General features: G+C 34.4%; 1 protein-coding gene across 1 annotated transcript in view; it reads right to left on the reverse strand.

The window, feature by feature from the left end:
- Nucleotides 1-596: 596 nt before the first annotated feature.
- LOC124237215 (ubiquitin-conjugating enzyme E2 K) overlaps nucleotides 597-18,163 on the reverse strand; it is a 66,513-nt gene continuing 48,946 nt past the window's right edge. The window contains exons 4-7 of the mRNA XM_046656662.1: nucleotides 13,620-13,702; nucleotides 5,169-5,268; nucleotides 2,463-2,591; nucleotides 597-1,887 (exon numbers count right to left, since the gene is read on the reverse strand). Of these exons, the coding sequence (XP_046512618.1) occupies nucleotides 1,813-1,887; nucleotides 2,463-2,591; nucleotides 5,169-5,268; nucleotides 13,620-13,702 (387 nt within the window). The 3' untranslated portion in view covers nucleotides 597-1,812. The remainder of the gene's footprint in view (nucleotides 1,888-2,462; nucleotides 2,592-5,168; nucleotides 5,269-13,619; nucleotides 13,703-18,163) is intronic.

Genomic DNA, 18,163 nt, shown 5'->3' on the forward strand with positions numbered 1-18,163 from the left:
AAAAGTACAAGGTTTTAGCTATTTAAAATAAATAAAGAAAAATCATGTTTCCTTTGGCATCTTTAGAAAGTAACTAAACTACAACAATTAAAGGAGGTGATTATATAAAGAAATTTATGCTTAAGCAAACATATAGGGGAAAAAAACATAGCAATTTGTGTTTAGTATGCAAAAACATCAACTACAAGAGTTTACTATTGATTAGGAAAGACAAGTTTTTGGAAGAACCTTCACATCTTTAACATTACAATATATTTAATAATGGTTCTTTTATTGCTTCTAAGATTATTGAGAAGTCAAATGAAATTATGCTAAATTTATGGTTCAAAATTATTTTCCAAACACTTAATGATTCTAATTTCGGATAAATAACACTTGAAGAAAGCAAACCTTTTATAATATGACTTTCAATATACAGCCTTACTTTAATTCATTCTGATTCCATTACATTTTTGTTATTTTGCATTGGTCCTGAAAATTTAATAAGAACTGTGTCTCTATGTATAGAACTGCCTGCATAAATCCATTTCAACCTTCATAAAATGGTCACATTAATGTCTGAGCTTACAAAACTAATAATTTTCAAACTTTTGAACTTAGAATGAAATGTAACTTTAATACAAATAGAAAGTCTGACTATGTACAAGAGAAGGTAAAGTTTTCAATTCTTATATTTATCAGAAACATCATAAAGAAAGCTAGATTTATAACACACTTCTATTCCTATGTGCATTTGAAGTATGTACAGTAAAACGCCAACACAGCTTTCATGTATTAATAGGGGGAAATGTAAGCAAGAGTGACTTTTAAAGTATTTGATAAAGCAATCTCCATAAAGCAAAAATTAGGCTAAAAAATTGCAAATAGTTGATTTCATCCTTGCAAGTTCTCAAAGAAAAATTTCATCAGCTTGAAAATAGAAAGATGTCAAATTCACTGAAATATGAAGTTGGGTTCTTTCATTAAATCTTAGGAATACTGCAACATCAAGTATTGACTGTTTTTGTAAGAGAAACAAAATTGGCAGCTCCACTTCTACATTATTACTTGCTTACATAGGAAAGTGTTCAGAGTGAAGAACTGTGACAAAACATTCCGAATGGATGACCTAAAACTGTAGCAAGGGATACTGCCCCTTAGCACATTTCCCCACCAATACAGAGAAGTTTACTATTAGAGTATTAGCTTTGTGTGGCAAGAGGGGAAAAACAGATATGGTGTCCCAGTCTGCTGACAAGGACAAAAAGGCTCTGAATAGGTCACCATCTTCAATTCTGGATAAACCTCATATTTAAGAATTCTCAAAATGCTTAAAATGGTGGTCTTTTCAGCTACCCATCCTAAGAAGTCAAGTACAAGCATGCAAGTAAATTCACAGGCACAGAGGATCCATGTTAAAAACAGTTAAGGTAGCTGTGATGCAACACCAACAATTTAAATGGCCCTGACACACTCAAAATATTATCTTAATTATTCAACGAAATCCTGAAGCAAACTCTCGCTAGTCTTGGTACACTGCTAAACACTAAAGTAGCATGTTTTTTCCATGGTTTTAGCTTAGCTCAAAGAATTTTTACACTATTAAGTAAGAAAAAAATTAAAGTATTTCCCCTTTTTAAATTTACACAGACGTTTAATTAGCTTTATTTACAGAGCAAGGATTTTTTTCAGTCTCCAATGGTGCCTAGATAACATCATTAGGCAAGAATGCCAGTTTAAAAGAAATCTATGCAGAATCCTAAAAATAACAGATGTTGATGCTCCTCAAGAAGGGGCAAGCTTGACTAATATCAGCAGCTCTCTCTCTATGCCTCAGTTACTCAGAAGCAATTCTGTTGCAGTCTCTACATCCCATGATTTTGAAGACAAGGCCACTATTACAGCATTCTGCAGAGAGGAAAAGGGAAGAAAAAAATCAAATCTCAAGGAATTTTTTTTTTAAAAGACTGGCACCTGAGTTAACTGTTGCCAATCTTCTTTTTTTTTTTTCTGCTTTTTCTCCCCAAAACCCCCCAGTACACAGTTGTATATTTCAGTTGTGGGTCCCTCTAGTTGTGGCATGTGGGACACTGCCTCAGCATGGCTTGACGAGCGGTGCCATGTCCGCGCCCAGGATCTGAACCAGCAAAACCCTGGGCCGCCAAAGTGAAGCGAGAGAACTTAACCACTCAGCCATGGGGCCGGTCCCTCAAGGAAATATTTCTAAAATACTGAATCACTCACTGTCATTATACTGAGAAATCACACCTTGTTTTTTTAAGTTGCTTTGCATTTGTGCATAAAAAGCTTCTAAAACCAATGACTGGAAAAGCAAAAGGAAAAGAAAAATCACTAATTTTAATAACAAAGTTCATCAAAATTAGATTTAGAGTATTTTTGAACTACTTTTCTCAGCCAAGGATTTGCAGGAATAATTTAAAATCAATAAACATATCAAAATCAACATGCCTTTACATACTTACCCTATCAAAGCCCATAGCACATAGGTTTTCTATTTTCTTGGTGTATTCTGGACTAGAAACCGGTGCTCCAGCATACACATGTGCCCAAAGTCGAGCTGTCTGTTTGAACATTTCTGGATTTTGTTTGTACTATATGGGGAAAAAAATTGATTGACGTGACAATAGAGTTATAACAGTCAATACAGTGGCTAAGCTCTTAATTGCCTAAGAATCTGGTTTTTGTAAATAAAACTAATTTACATTTAAAATGTGATTAATTCACTTTCCATTGCAAACAAACTGTGTCACTGAAGTAAGGACTGTTTAACCTGTGAAGCTGTGATTCACAAGTTGCGTTGACAAAAGAAAAACAAAGACAAATAATGTTTATCAACTTTAATCTCCAATTTCAACAAATCTGGCAGAAAACGAATACTAAGTGAAGTGAGGTATTAGAGATGTTTCTAAACACTGTGCAATGGCAAACATCATACAACTAAACAGAATTACTAGCTTCTAAAATTATGTGGACATTAACTAATAAATGTGACCAACTTTCGTACTAACCACAGCTAGGCTAGAATACAACTAGACTTCATCGTTTTGCTAGAGCTGTATTAATGTACAGTGATTGAAGAACACTCTATATGCAAACTTACAGCATATGTGTTAAGATGATTATGAACACACCATACGATACTTTTAAAAGGTAAGAATTCCCATATGCATTGGAAAGAGGTAATTTTATTCTCAAATATTCTCGGGGCAGTATTACTTAATATAAAGCAAAGTATACACTTAAAATAACTGTTCAATTCACTGTAGTACTTCCTAAAGTATTTTACACATACTGAATATTTTAAGACTGATGAATTTTCATTATATATTAAAACAACAAATCTAGTTTCCACCATTAATTTTAACAAGAAATAAGTCAAATTATTGAACTGTTTTTAGGAGCTAGAAAAACCTGTGAGTCCAATCTCAACCTCTGAGGTTCAGAACTCAACAGGAAATCAAAGCTGGGACTCAAGCTGTGCTTCTGACTAGCAAAACATGAATGAACAGCACATATATATATAAAACATGGAAAACCATAATTTTAAGCACTCTGAGATGAATAGGACATATTAACAAAAATATACATAAAGCAAGGCGTGAACAGCTTTTCAAGGGAAAGGAAGAAGTTTGCTAAGAGGAAGTTTCCTTGGGTGCAGGAAACATGGTATATTGAGTGAAAGGACCTGCAGACATGAACACCCTCTTGAAAAAGCATGAGTTTGAGGAACGCTAAGATCTCGAGATGAAGCTGGGTTTGCATACAGTTCAAATCATGAAGGAACTCTGCAAACTTCAGAATTTGGACTTACCAAGTAGGTGATAGCAGAGCTACTAATAGGTTTTTAGTAGTACAGTAAAATAAGGTTTTCACTTTATAAAGCTAACCGGTATCAACATACAAGGTGAGGGAAGGAAGAGGCTGAAGAAGGGAGCTCTATCAGAGCAGGTGAAATGAGAAATTTTTAAAAATGTGATCTAAGGCAATCAGAGAAGTATGATGAGAGAAAGATACTGGGAATGCAATTAACAAGAGAAAAGGAGAGAGAGAGAATTCCAAGACCGTAACTTAGATATTTAACTAAATTGATGATAGCATCACAGAAGGATAGACAGTTTTGTAGGATTTAAGATTCTGCATTCAGTTTGGCAAATATTGTGCTGAGGTATCCATGGGACATTCATACAGAGCTATTCAGTTCTAAAAGGGCTCTTGGGTTCAGGAGAGAGGTCAAGCCTGAACACTTTATCAACACAGAGGTGGTAACAGCAGTGTGGATATGATCATCCACGTAAGAGTATATAATAGAAAATAAAAGAAATGATGTCAGAACCAAGGAACTACATTTAAAAGGGAGGAGAAAGAGAAATAACTGTAGGAAGTAAGAAGAAACAACTCCAACTATGAAGATAGGAAGAGAAGAAAGTAGCATCTCAGAAGTCAAGGGAAGAAAAAATTTCTAGGTGAAAAAAAAAAAAAGAATGCTCAATAAATCCTAATGGCTTAAAGTAGGGGTTGGGAAACTTTCTTAAAGGACCAGATAATGATTATTTCAGGCTTTCAGACTATTTCATCTCTGTTGCAACTATCCAACTTTGCCATCTGTAGCTGGAAGGTAAACAAAAGGGTGTGGCTGTGTTCCAATAAAACATTATTTACAAAAACAGTCAGTCTGGGCATAATTTGCTGACTTCTGCCTTCAAGATCAAAGATCAGAAGTAAAAAATATTTATTCCATCTGGCAATTATAAGGTCCTTGGTAACCTTTACCATGCCACTTCAGCAGAAGCTGGTTAAATTATCATCAAGAGGGATCATCACTGAATGAAGGGATAGACAGATGGGATACACACATGATAAAGCACGTCTAATAAAATGTCAATCATACAATCTATATGGGTGTTCACTGTGTAATTCTTTCGACACTGTGTGTTTGAAATTTTTCCTAATACATTACAAAAAAAGCATCTACCATATATCCAATTAAACGAGTATGTTAAAACTCAGTAAATTTTCACTACTACCTCTCACAAAAAATCTTACTGCAAGAAAGCAAGCCATTTCCAAATTTAGTTTCGACAGAAGTACACTCTTGTTAACATTGCAAACCACTAAAGTAGAGACTCATAGGTAAGCATCAGAAAGACTTTCAAAAGCAGCTGTCTTACCTGATTTGCTACTACCGCATCTTGTGGATCGTCTGGCTCTGCAGCTGCCAACAGTGCTTGCAATGACAATAATACCGTGCGGAGAGTCATTGCCGCTGCCCTAAAATTCAAAATAGGAAAATATCCCAGTTAAGAATGTTCTGCACAACAAAAGCAAAGTGGATGTTTTCTGAATAAAACAAAATCTACTGGAGCTAAAAATTAGCTAGATTTTACCCTAATCATGTAATTAAGTTATAGAAATTTATAACTATATATCTGCCTATCATATTTTTTTTCTTCTTTATTTTACAATGAAAGTGTCTTTCTATTTCTTAAGACAATACAAACTGTCCTGAACTGGTCTTGTTTTTCTTTTCATTGTTGCCAATATCCTCGTGGTCAGCTTTATTCACTGACTTACTTTCTATCCATTTCTCTAGACATAAAGTTAAAATAAAGTGATAAACTAATACGTAGAACTTTCTTTCAATGACATTGTAAAAACAAATAAGATACCATCAAGCAAATATCCTTTATTTTCAAGAAAGCCTGAAATCATTCCTTAACATCAAGCTTTTTGCTTAAAATATATCACTTGATGCTTCTAAATGTATTTATAAAGCAAATATTTATCTGGGAATTGGTATCTACCTAACCAGCAAAGATTCTTAGCATTTCTGTTAAAAAACTGACCAATTAATATACAATATTTATAAATATAATAAGCATAATAGTGAAATATTTAAAATGTTCAAGAATGTTAAACAATATGCCCATTTTTACCATACAAATTTGATTCAATCCAGTCCTTTTCAACCTGGTTCCTCATTTTAACCACAGAACAGTGAAAATTACTGAGTGACTACTCTCTCAATTTTCCCAAGCATGGTCTATAAATACAGATACCTAGATGCTTAGGAGAAAAGTTAATTTATTACCAGCAATGGATGTCTTAAGGCAGAGCCTCTCACAAAGTGTGGTTTCCCCACCCCAACCAGTAGCCACCAACATCACCTGGGAACTTGTAAGAAATGAAAATTCTCAGCCTCATCCCAGACGTACTGAATCAGAAACTCTGGGGTGGGTTAACCAGTCCTCCAAGTGATTCTAATGCAAGCTAATGTTTGAGAAATACCACTTTAGTGCATTGCAACTTAAGCTAATTGAGAGAGGCTGCTATAAACTATTAGAACAAAATCAGTATCACATCTGGAGGTATTTTACATATTTGAGAAAATTTACACTACAAATGGTTATTTATCTAAAATGCTATCAGAATAAAAGTCTTTCTTGATCAATTTATCCTCTTAGAGAAGCTACAAGAATAGGAAAAAATTGGTCATGAGATTTAAAAGTTAGTTGAAACACTAAACTAGCATTAAAAAGAGAAAAGAATTTTAAAAGCTATTAACTGCTATATAGTTTTATGTAATGAAAATTTCTAATTCTGAAATAGGTCTAGGAAAACATATTATTTTTTAGACTAAGGTTCTAAATTTCCTGAGCTTACACAAGTTATTTTCAACCAACGGTTGTAATACCTTTAGAACGGACAATATTCTTTTTTTTAAGACTGGAGTCAAAGCATAAAAATCCAAATTTAGACCTTAAATGTTCATTCCGGTGCTTTCATTATCACCATAACAAGGTGACTAATCTTTCTTAATTATAAGTACACTATTGTTATTTCACTTTATGTTGGGTAATTTTAAAGAGAATGTTTAAAGGCACATGTACATCAAAAGCTGCCTAGACATATCAGCATGAAGCTGACAACTCAACAAAAGGAAAAAGATAAAATACCACAGAAATAGAATATATGAAGTTAAGCTGGCTACTCTAATATCCCAATGGACTTGTTTAAGCATGCTAATTTAAAAATCCATGACATCACTGTAAACAAAACCTTAAATTATGTAATTTTTAATTAATACAATTATTTCCATCAAGGAAATTTACCTAAATATTGAAGAAAAATCTTCAAAGAAGTATTTCATACTAAAATGATTATTAAACTCACAATAATTATTTTAACCTTCAATAAAAACATGAAAGCATGTAAAGTAAAAGCCATCTAAATCCTGTAAATCTTAGCAAAATCTTAATAACATCACATAGGTAGCTATATATATTTATATCTCAACAAGGCAATAAACTTTTTCTTTAAAACTTGATGAGCTCTCAAAAGAAAGAAGTCGGACCCCTGCCTTACACCATATATAAAAATTAACTCAAAATGGATCAAAGACCTAAATGTAAGAGCTAAAACTACAAAACTCTTAGGGCAAACGCTTCATGACATTAGAGTTGGCAATGATTTCTCAGATAAGACATCAAACGCACAGGCGACAAAAGAAAAAACAGAGAAACTGGTCTATGACTACCTCAAAATTTAAAACTCCTACATAGAGGGAGAGAGAAAAAAAACCCCCTCCTGTGCAAAGGATACAATCAACAGAGTGAAAGGCAACCTACAGAATGGGAGAAAATATTTCGAATCATTTATCTGGTAAGGGGTTATTATCTAGAATATATAAAGAACTCCTACAACTCAACCACAAAAAACAAATCCGATTAAAAAACAAGAAAGGACGTGAACAAACATTTCTCCAAAGAAGATATACAAATAGCTGATAAGCACACGAAAAGATGCTTAACATCACTAATCATTAGGGAACTGTAAATCAAACAATGAGATACCACCAACACCCTTTAGGATGACTATTATCAAAAAAATAGAAAATACCAGTTGTTGGTGCGGATGTGGAGAAACTGGAATTCTTGTGCATTGTTGGTGGGAATGAAAAACAGAGCAACCTCTACAGAAAACAGCAATGGTAATTCCTCAAGAAAATTAAACACAGAACTACCAAATGATCTAGCAATTCCACTTCTGGATATACACCCAAAATAATTGAAAGGAGGGACTCAAACAGGTATTTTGTACATCATGCTCTTAACAAACATTATTCACAACAGCCATAAGGTGAAAGCAAACCAAGTTTCCATCAACCGATGAATGAACAAAATGTGGTATTTAAATACAATGGAGGGGCTGGCCCTGTGGCCGAGTGGTTAACTTTGCAAGTTAGTGCGCTCTGCTGTGGTGGCCCAGTGTTTCACTGGTTCGAATCCTGGGCTCGGACATGGCACCGCTCATCAAGTCACGGTGAGGCCGCATCCCACATGCCCAAACTAGAAGGACCCACAACTAGAAATATACAACTATGTACTGGGGGGCTTTGGAGAGAAAAAGGAAAAAATAAAATCTTTAAAATAAATAAATAAATAAATACAATGGAACATTATTCAGGCTTAAAAAGGAAGAAAAATCTGGCACATGCTACAACATAGATGAATTCTGAGGACGTTATGTTAAGTGAAGTCAGGAAGAAAAAGACAAATACTATGATTCATGTGGTACCTGGAATAGTCAAATTCATAGAGACAGAAAGTAGAATGGTGGTTATTATCATGATCTAGAAAGAGGGGGGCATGGGAAGTTATTGTTTCATGGGTACAGCGTTTCAGTTTTGCAAGATGAAAAGAGTTCTGGGGGGTAGGATAGAGGGATGAAGAGGAAGAGAATTTTTAGGACAGTGAAAATATTCTGTATACCATAATGATATATATATACCATTACACATTTGTTCAAACCCATAAAATATATAACACCAAGAGTGAACTAGATATAAACTATGGACTTCAGGTGATTGAGATATGCCAATGTAGGGTTCATCAACTGTAACAAATATACTACTCTGGTGGAAGATGTTGATAATGGAGTAGGCTGTATCTGTAGGGGGAGGGAGTATATGGGAAATCTCTGTACCTTCCTCACAATTTTGCTGTGGATCTAAAACCGTTTTTTTAAAAAAATAAAGTCTTATTAAAAAAAAAAGTTTTGGAGATTGGTTGCACCACAATATTACTCACTGTACACTTTAAAACAGCTAAGATTACAATGTTATATGTCACTTAAAAAAACACTTAAGATGGCAAACTTTATGTCACATATATTTTATAATTACATAAAAAATGTCTATTTCTTTCATTTGCAGGGTCTTTACTGGGAAGACACAAAGTACTACAGACCTCTAGAGTTAACCACTTCAAAAATGACAAACTAAGGACCTAAAGTTAAACATGTTAAAAGGAATAGTTTGCCCTCAAAACTCATAGAAAAATCTGGAACTTTAGATTCAATTCATAACAATCTCAATGAGAAAAAGTTATTAAGCTTTCTGTATGCTTGAAAATTTTCTTAACAAAATCCTGAGGAGGTGTTTATAAACCATTAAGAATTAGTTGGCTAAAAAGAAACCTAAATGCAAAGTTTTAAGAAGCTGAACATACAATTAACGGTAAACAATGACATTATTTTAATAATTAGTTGTAATTAAATTAATACCAAAACAAAACCTACTCTTCTGGCCCTAAATACTACAGAAATTATAACATCTTTGATGGTTTAAAGAAATGTACATTTTTGGACTGTTCTACATTAATTTTTAAATCTAAATTTAGTAATGTAAAAAAGTATACAACTGAAAATAAAATCTTTTATTCCATTGTTCTTTTCACAAAGTACTGATTACATTTATATTGCATTGAGATTTTTAGGATTTAGTGTGTAAAATTAAAAAATTAAAAACAAACCGTAACAGGCAAACAGGAGTATGAAATTTCAAAATGTGTTAGCTAATTTTAATTAATCAGTGGATGATATGAATAAGTGAGATAATCTTACAAATCTATCTTCAGTAAATTAATTTTGCTCAGACTTCAAATCAATAAGCACAGCTAATATGCCTAATTAAATGTTTATTCATATAGACTCAGTAGGGTCTGTATTTAATACGTAGAATAAGACTGTAAATTGTTTGTATTGTTGACTAACTTTTCTGTTAAGGATCTTCCAGAAGACCATCAACAGATTATCTATTCAAAAACAATTAATGCTACTTAAAGATAACGGCAGCTTTTTTGTTATAATTTATTAAGGTATAATAAGCAGAATAAAATGCCATACAGCTGGATGAGTTTTTAGATATGTATACACTCACATAACCACCATCTAGATCAAAAAATAGAGTATTACCACCATTCAAAAAGCCTCATTCTTGCCCCTCCCACTCACAACCCTCACCCACCAGTGTCCTAATTTCTATTACCATAAATTAGCTTTGGTTTACCTTGAATTTCATAAAAACAGAATCATACATTATGTACTCGTTTGTGTCTGGCTTTTGTCACTCAACATGTCTGGGAGAATCATCCATGTTGTTTGGGTCAATATGCTTTTTCCTTTTTTTTTCCACTGCTATGCTGTGCTCCATTGTACAATTATACAATTATATATCCATTCTGTTGTTGACATTTAGGTTATTTCCAGTTTAAATAAATCTGCTATGAATATTCTTGTACAAGTCTTTTGGCGGACATGTGCACTCATTTCTCTTGGATTTCTCTTGGCTTCTAAACCTAGGAGTGGAACTGTTGGGCCATATCAAAGGTGTGTACAGCTCTGGTAGATACTGCTGGTTGAGTGGCTGAACCACATTCCTACCAGCAATGCATGAGAACCATTACAAGTGTGTAGTAGTATCTAAATGTGATTTTAATATGCATTTCTCTGATAACTAATGATGCTAAGCATAGCTTATAGGCCATCTAGATATTCTCTCCGCCTGTTCGAGTCTTTTGGAAGGGCAGTATCACTGAGTGCAATTTGTTCGTGTTGTCATTTTCTTCCCCAGGTAAACAGACACCTTTAGTCACAACGGGTGTCAGTGGAAAACATTAGAAAATAGTTTCCACATAGAGTGAGTTAATGGAGTTAAGAAATAAACCATACTAACATAAGTTAAATATTAAAGGTAAATCATCATCCACATGTATTAATAAAAGACCAAGATTAACAAACTGTTTTCTAGCATACCTGTCCCAAATTATTCAATGTTTATTCAATTTATTTTTCCTAAGATTACTATCTTGTAGTTTTATCAAATTCCAGTTCTAAAGCCTAAATATTCACTCTTAAACATGGATATCCACTGAATGTCAATTAATTCTCAATAAAGCTGGGGGTGGGAGGGAACAAATCCATGTATATCCAATCTCAACTATTTTATCTGATGTGTATTTTAATATTTTGATTATATAGATATGAAACAAGACTAAATTCAGTTATTTCACCTGCCTTAGGAAATGAGAATAGCTGATAAAAGGCATTTTGGTACAAAAATTCAAGTTCTGTCCCTATATACACACCATAATCTTTCAAGTACCTATAGGGAGATAATCAGAAGCAGTAGTGCTGCTGGTTTAACTCAGAGCAACAAGGGAAGTCAGTGGAAGATTTTAGTCTGGACCTGTATTTGTTTTTAAAGGGGAGTCGGGGGAGGCAGAGTATCATTTTGGCTGAAAAATGATACTCTGAGGAGGGCAAAGTCAGAAGCAGCGGGGCAAGATTACTGTAGTCATCCAGGCAAGAGGTAATGTGACTTGGACCAAGGTGGTAGTAGTGAAGCTGCTGAGGTTTTGGAGGTTTCACCAACAGGATTTGTAGACAGGGCAGAGGATACCAGAGAAAGATGAACCAAGGATCATGATGAGGTTTTGGCCTGAACAACTGCAAGAATATAGTTGCCAATAACTTAGATGGGATGAAGCAGGTTTTGGATTAGGGGAATATTACTTCAGTTTTCAACACATTTAAGTTTGAGATGTCCATTACATATTCATGTCCATTACATCTACATGTAGATGTTAAGCAGGCAGCAGGACATGAGTCTGGAGTTCAGTAAAGATAAAATGTGTGAGTTGCTAGTATATAAACAGTGAAGTTATAAAATCAGATGAGCTTACCAAGGAAGTGAATATAGATGGAAAGGAGCAGAGGTAAAGACTTAGCCCTGGGGCCGGCGCCGTGGCCGAGTGGTTAAGTTGGTGAGCTCCGCTACCGCGCGCCCAGGGTTTGACTGGTTCGGATCCTGGGTGCGAACGTAGTACCACTCATCAGGCCACACTGAGGTGGCATCCCATATGCCACAACCAGAAGGCTCCACAACTGGAAATACACAACTATGTACTGGGGGCTTTGGGGAGAAGAAGGAAAAATAAAATCTTAAAAGAAAAAGATAGCCCTGAGGCATTCTCATGTGCAAAGCTCCAGGAGATGCGGCAGGAACTACATGGTTAAGGAGTGTGGGAGTGGGCATAGGAAGGGGAGAAGAGAAGTGATGTTCTGGAAACCAAGCAAAAAAAGTACGATGTCTCTAATACTGCAACTATTCATTACTATCACTGAATGACAGAGCTGTAAGGGGCCTTGGAGATGATTTTATAGACAAAAACACTGAGGCCTAGAAATTCAATAAATTGTGAAAAGTCAGAAATCAAAAGAATGACAGAAGATAAAGTTAGGTCTGTTCTACACTGTACAATGTTTTTAACAGTATGGAATACAGATCAAGAAACCATGTTCCACGAGATGATCTACTCAGGGAGAGTCTTTACTCAGATATGCTATTAGAATGGAAAAAAGAAAACAAAACCAAACCAGCAACTCTCATCTGTTTATCCAGTTACTACTAAATAAACCAAATCACTCATACACCGTATGCTGTCACTCTTGTTTTACCTTGTTCAGGTTCAATTCTCTCCCTTTCTTAACAAATCAAACACATAACTTACTACTATTTTCCTCCATTCCAATATCTTTTTATACCTCTTGTCTTTGTTTTTCCATCCATACTGTTAGAATATTCCAGGCTCTACTCTAAGAGTATTACATAAAGCAACTCATTTAATCCTCTCAATAGCCCTATGAAGCAGGTATTAACCTCATTTTTTTAGATGAGTAAACTAAGGCACAAAGACTAGGTAATTTGCTCAAGATCACAGAGCTTAGTAAATGGCAGAGCCAGGATTCAAACCCCTCAGCTCTAGAGTAAGAACTCTTAAAACAATATGCTGCTAAGATCAAATCAGACAGAACATGTGAAAGCACTATAAATGGCTGTGCAAATGAAGGTATTACGTAAAAAGGTATTCCTTCTTGGAATCTGAGAACCTTACTGTGTGCAATTAACACAACTTGTATAACATTCTTGTTGCCTAGATTCCATCCAAGTCAGAGCTGATTACTTCAATACTTAAACGTTTTTTATTCTTTCACAAATATCTTCCTGAGACAGCAAAGAATCAAATTTATGAAAATAACAAATGAAATCCAAGACTTTTCAAGATGTAAAGCTAGCATCTGACATTACCTAATAAGTCACTATTTAAAAATAGATTGTGATCTCAATTATAACACACTTTCATAAAGTTTTAAAATTATTATCCAAAGAAGAGGAAGTATAATACATGCTTATGTTTTGAGGCAATCAGACATTTAACACTCTAAATATAGTCTTGGAATTCATATGAGAAAGGGGAGAAAGTGAATTCAAAATCTCTTACCATTGATCTTTCAAGATATCCAAACAAATAGCCCCTGTGACGGAACTAATATTAGGATGCCATATTTTAGTGATAAACCGGACCTAGAATATAAAGCACACTTGAGTTTTTATGTAAAATAAATAAAACACATATAGTTTAAGTAGAACTACAAGTAAAATGAAACCCTCGGATCTAAAAAGAATGTCTGTATTTACACATCACATCATTTTGCCTAGATGAAGAGAGGAGTGCAGAAGACAAGAATTCAGTAAGCCAAATGTTGTCACTGACATGCATTCTTTTTAAATCTTTTAATAAATGCTTTGCCTTTAAAGAAACCCAACAATTACTAGGTGTGTATAATTTACCCAGCATAATGTTAGATGCTATGAGAAATACAAACATGGACTTAAATTCATTTAGGTAGATAAAGTAGTACATAAGTCAAAATATTGACAGTAAATGGCAACTTTTTTAGTGTGAAGTAAGGTGTAGAATAGGTTTGAAAGAAAAAGTAAGCAAAATCAGTACATGGAAGCACAAGTAGGACGTGGCTATAAGACTGATCCTAATTTTTCTGTAACAATTCTTTTCTCAAAGTTTTTAAAAATAATTTAACAAATACATGAAGGCTTATTATTATTATTTAATTGAGTTAATGATAGGTTACAATCTTGTGAAATTTCAGTTGTACACTATTGTCTGTCAGTCGTGTTGTAGGTGCACCCCTTCATCCTTTGTGCCCACCCCCACCCCACCTTTCCCCTGGTAGCCACTAATCTGTTCTCTTTGCATTTTTAAATTCCTCATGAGTGGAGTCATACAGAGATTGTCCTTCTCTATCTGGCTTATTTCACTTAACATAATTCCTTCAAGGTCCATCCATGTTGTTGCAAATGGGATGATTTTGTTCTTTTTTATGGCTGAGTAGTATTCCACATGAAGGTTTATTATTATATGCCTGGCACTAAGGAGACACTGAGGCTTAGAGTTTAAGAGATTTATCCAAAATCAAATAACTAGTTAGCAACAGAACAAAATGTAAACTCATACAATCTGATTTCAGATTCTGAATCTCTACCCACCTCACCATTTGTCTTAGCATGGAAGAATAAGAAACCAACAAAGTGATAATGCCAACTGTATCAGATCACCATGAAATAAAATCTAATTCGTCAACTCTTACTTATGAGCTTTTGGAAGACCATTATTATTATTATTATCACTATATCTGACACATATGATAGTATTAAGTCAAATTCTTTTAACAATCAATAGATTATTACTCTAAGCCAAGAAATGTTCTAAGTGCTTTACAAAAAATAATTTATCAATATATGCTTCAAATCTAAACTATTTATGGGAAGAAGCTAAACTGATAGCTTCCACTTTTCTCCTTGTGACTTGTCTATACTACCTGTCTCTACTTCCTCCTCAACTACTTACTAACTTATATGCCATCTGAAAAAGCACTTTAAGTCCCCAATGACTTCAAAACGCTAATAATGTACTTTCCTGGATCCTTTTTTATTCTTAAAATAATCTTTCTGCTTTCAATGATACCTACTTCTCTCCATTTACAGAACCATCATCTTGTTAAAGGAGACTATCATTCTCCACCTGGGTTACTGAACAGTCTACTGACATTACTGCCTTCAGTTTTGCTCCCTCCAACAATCCATTCTCCACACTAAAATGAAAGAGAACCCTTTAAAACAAATCTCATTCATGTCACTACTCTACTTAAGGCTCTTTAATGACTTCTCATTCCCTTTATGTAAGCCCACATTCTTAAACTGGCCCTAGCCTACCTCTCAAACCTCACTTCTACCCTACATTCCCTGCACTTGCTCAGTAAGTCATACTCAAAAGAAATTTTTTTTGCCTGAGGGCCTTCAGATGTGTTTCTTTCTTTCAATAACATGTCTTGATGCTCTCTTCTCCTAGCTAACTCGTAACTTATCTTCCAAGTTACAGCTTCCATATTGCTTCTTCCTGATTAGTTCCCACAGCACCCTGTACTTTCCTATGTCATAGTATTGATCACACTTCTTTAATCTCTTTCTTATTTGTCTGGTCTTCCCTGAAAGGCACAGTATCTATCCTGCTTACCAGAGCACCCCAAGTATCTAGAGAGACTTACATTGAATGAATATGCAATTAACATTATGACAAACCTGTTATTATAGGGCTAAACAGTATCCCTCTCAAATGTAGTGCAGGTCAAATAAGACAGGCATATAGAGCTTATGTACAACAAACATTTCTTTATAAGAGACATAAGACAATATTCACATCTTAATTTTTACCACTGAGTTCAAAGCATAAAGATACAAAATAACCATACACCATAATTTCCATAATCTGAGGACATTACAGCATTTTGTGACTTTAAAACAAAAGTTGGTTCAATATTTTCAACAAGATTGGAAATCAGAATTTTAAATTACTACTGAAGATGTCAGAAGTTTTATGGTTTAGGCAGGTGATCTAAGGCTGTGCGAACTGTAACTTGCTTTTTAAAGAGTCTTCAATACATGATTCTCCACAGACTCGACATGAAAACAAATATGCACATATGCAGGACCAAGGAAATTATTAAACTCTTTCATACTTTGTACTAAATCTACAGTTAGGAATAAATATTTTTGAACTTGCAGATGATCTAATAAAGAAATTAGTTTTCAAGAGAACACTCCATTATCCACCACTATAGATATAAATAACTATTTTATAAGTAGTTCTTTGTATGGTCTACCACTCTATCTCCTATTTCTCTCTTCTTTGTTATTGTTCACCAACTACCTCCTTTCTTACATTTTTCACTTTTTTCTTTGTCTTCCTCAAGCTTTAATATCACCAGTACTACTCACATGTATCCCAGAATTTGGTCCTATTATTCTATACCCAATTCATGTCCATTGTGTTTGTCACTTTCTCCCATAGTGCTATCATCCTTGTCCTATATATCGACAAAAATGAAGAATCAAAAGAACTTGGAAGGGATGAAGTATAAGTCTAAGTAAAAATACAATGACATTTATTATGACCTATTTGAATCATATTTGACTCCGATTACAAAACAGATGTGGGATGGTTTATAGTACTAAAACACTTACTAACAACAATTCAAGTCTCATTTTCACAAATGAAACTCACACTAGCACCATCTAGGTAACATCAGAACATCCATTAGCTTTGAGGAGCACTCAAAGAATAGAATCAAAAATCTTAACAATGTTACCAGACCGAAATGAAGGAAGGGGACTATTTTTAGTTACCTATATGGGCACACCATCATCAGTAATTTTATCTCCTCCTACAGGATGCATCCTATGTTCATTCACTCTTTAGTTCAACAAACATTTCAGCAACTATTTCATAGTAAATGTGAGCTCATATTTCCATTGGGAATTTCCAGTTTCAAGCTTGGAACTCAATGTTACAATAGCTAAACGAGCTTTAACTAATTTACTGCACAAAAGAAAATGCTATTTTATTTTAAATATGCATGCGCAGAGGGACAGACTCATTACAGGTTATTACTATTGCTATTTATATAGTCATGCATCATTTGATGGGGATATATTCTGAGAAACGTGTCGTTAGGCGATTTTGTCATCGTGTGAACATCACAGGATGTACTTGTACAAACCTAGCTGGTACAGCCTATTACATACTTAGGCTACACAGTACTAATCTTGTGAGACTACCATCATATATGTGGCCCATCACTGACTGAAATGTCATTATGTGGCACGTGACTGTACTCAATTTCACGTATAAAAGTATGTTTATTATGCCTAGGAAAAAGAGAAAAATTCACAACCTAACCTTGAATACTTAATTGGACAAATCACTGAGCTAGAGTTTTACTAATTTTTTTCTTTTTTTTTTAAGGAAGATTAGCCATGAGCTAACATCTGCTGCCTATTCTCCTCTTTTTGCTGAGGAAGACTGGTCCTGAGCTAACATCTGTGCCCATCTTCCTCTATTTTATGTGGGACACCTACCACAGCCCGGCCTGACAAGTGCTGCGTAGGTCTGCACCCAGGATCCAAACCGGTGAACCCTGTATGAACTTAACCGCTGCGCCACCAGGCCGGCCCCTAGAGTTTTCCTAACTTAATGGTTTTTTTTCATTAACAGAATATATATTATAATTTACTCTAGAAATAACACGGGTTGTATGCATTGAATCAAATTCCTTCTACACTATATTCAGCTGATTCAAAGATATATCTTCTCTATCTAGAAGTTAACCTTCTGCTCTTTAGGTCAATAATTTATTGCAGGATAATGAACAGAAAGTACAGTGTGGCCATGTTAATATAAATCCATCTAAGTTTGCAATCTTGTGCAATTTTAGCTGCACAGTAATGAGAAGAGAATATAACAGCTAACTTCAATACTTTCACCTCATAAGGAGTAAAATTAAACCTATATATTAAATGTGAACATAATACAGCAAGAAATTCGCACAAATATTCCCCAATCTTTCCATTATATTAACCAATCAGTAAAACTTCAAATCAATATAGTACATATCTAGAACATATTTA

Source organism: Equus quagga, chromosome 3, assembly GCF_021613505.1.
Source record: "Equus quagga isolate Etosha38 chromosome 3, UCLA_HA_Equagga_1.0, whole genome shotgun sequence".
In the NCBI taxonomy this organism is placed as follows: Eukaryota; Metazoa; Chordata; class Mammalia; order Perissodactyla; family Equidae; genus Equus; species Equus quagga.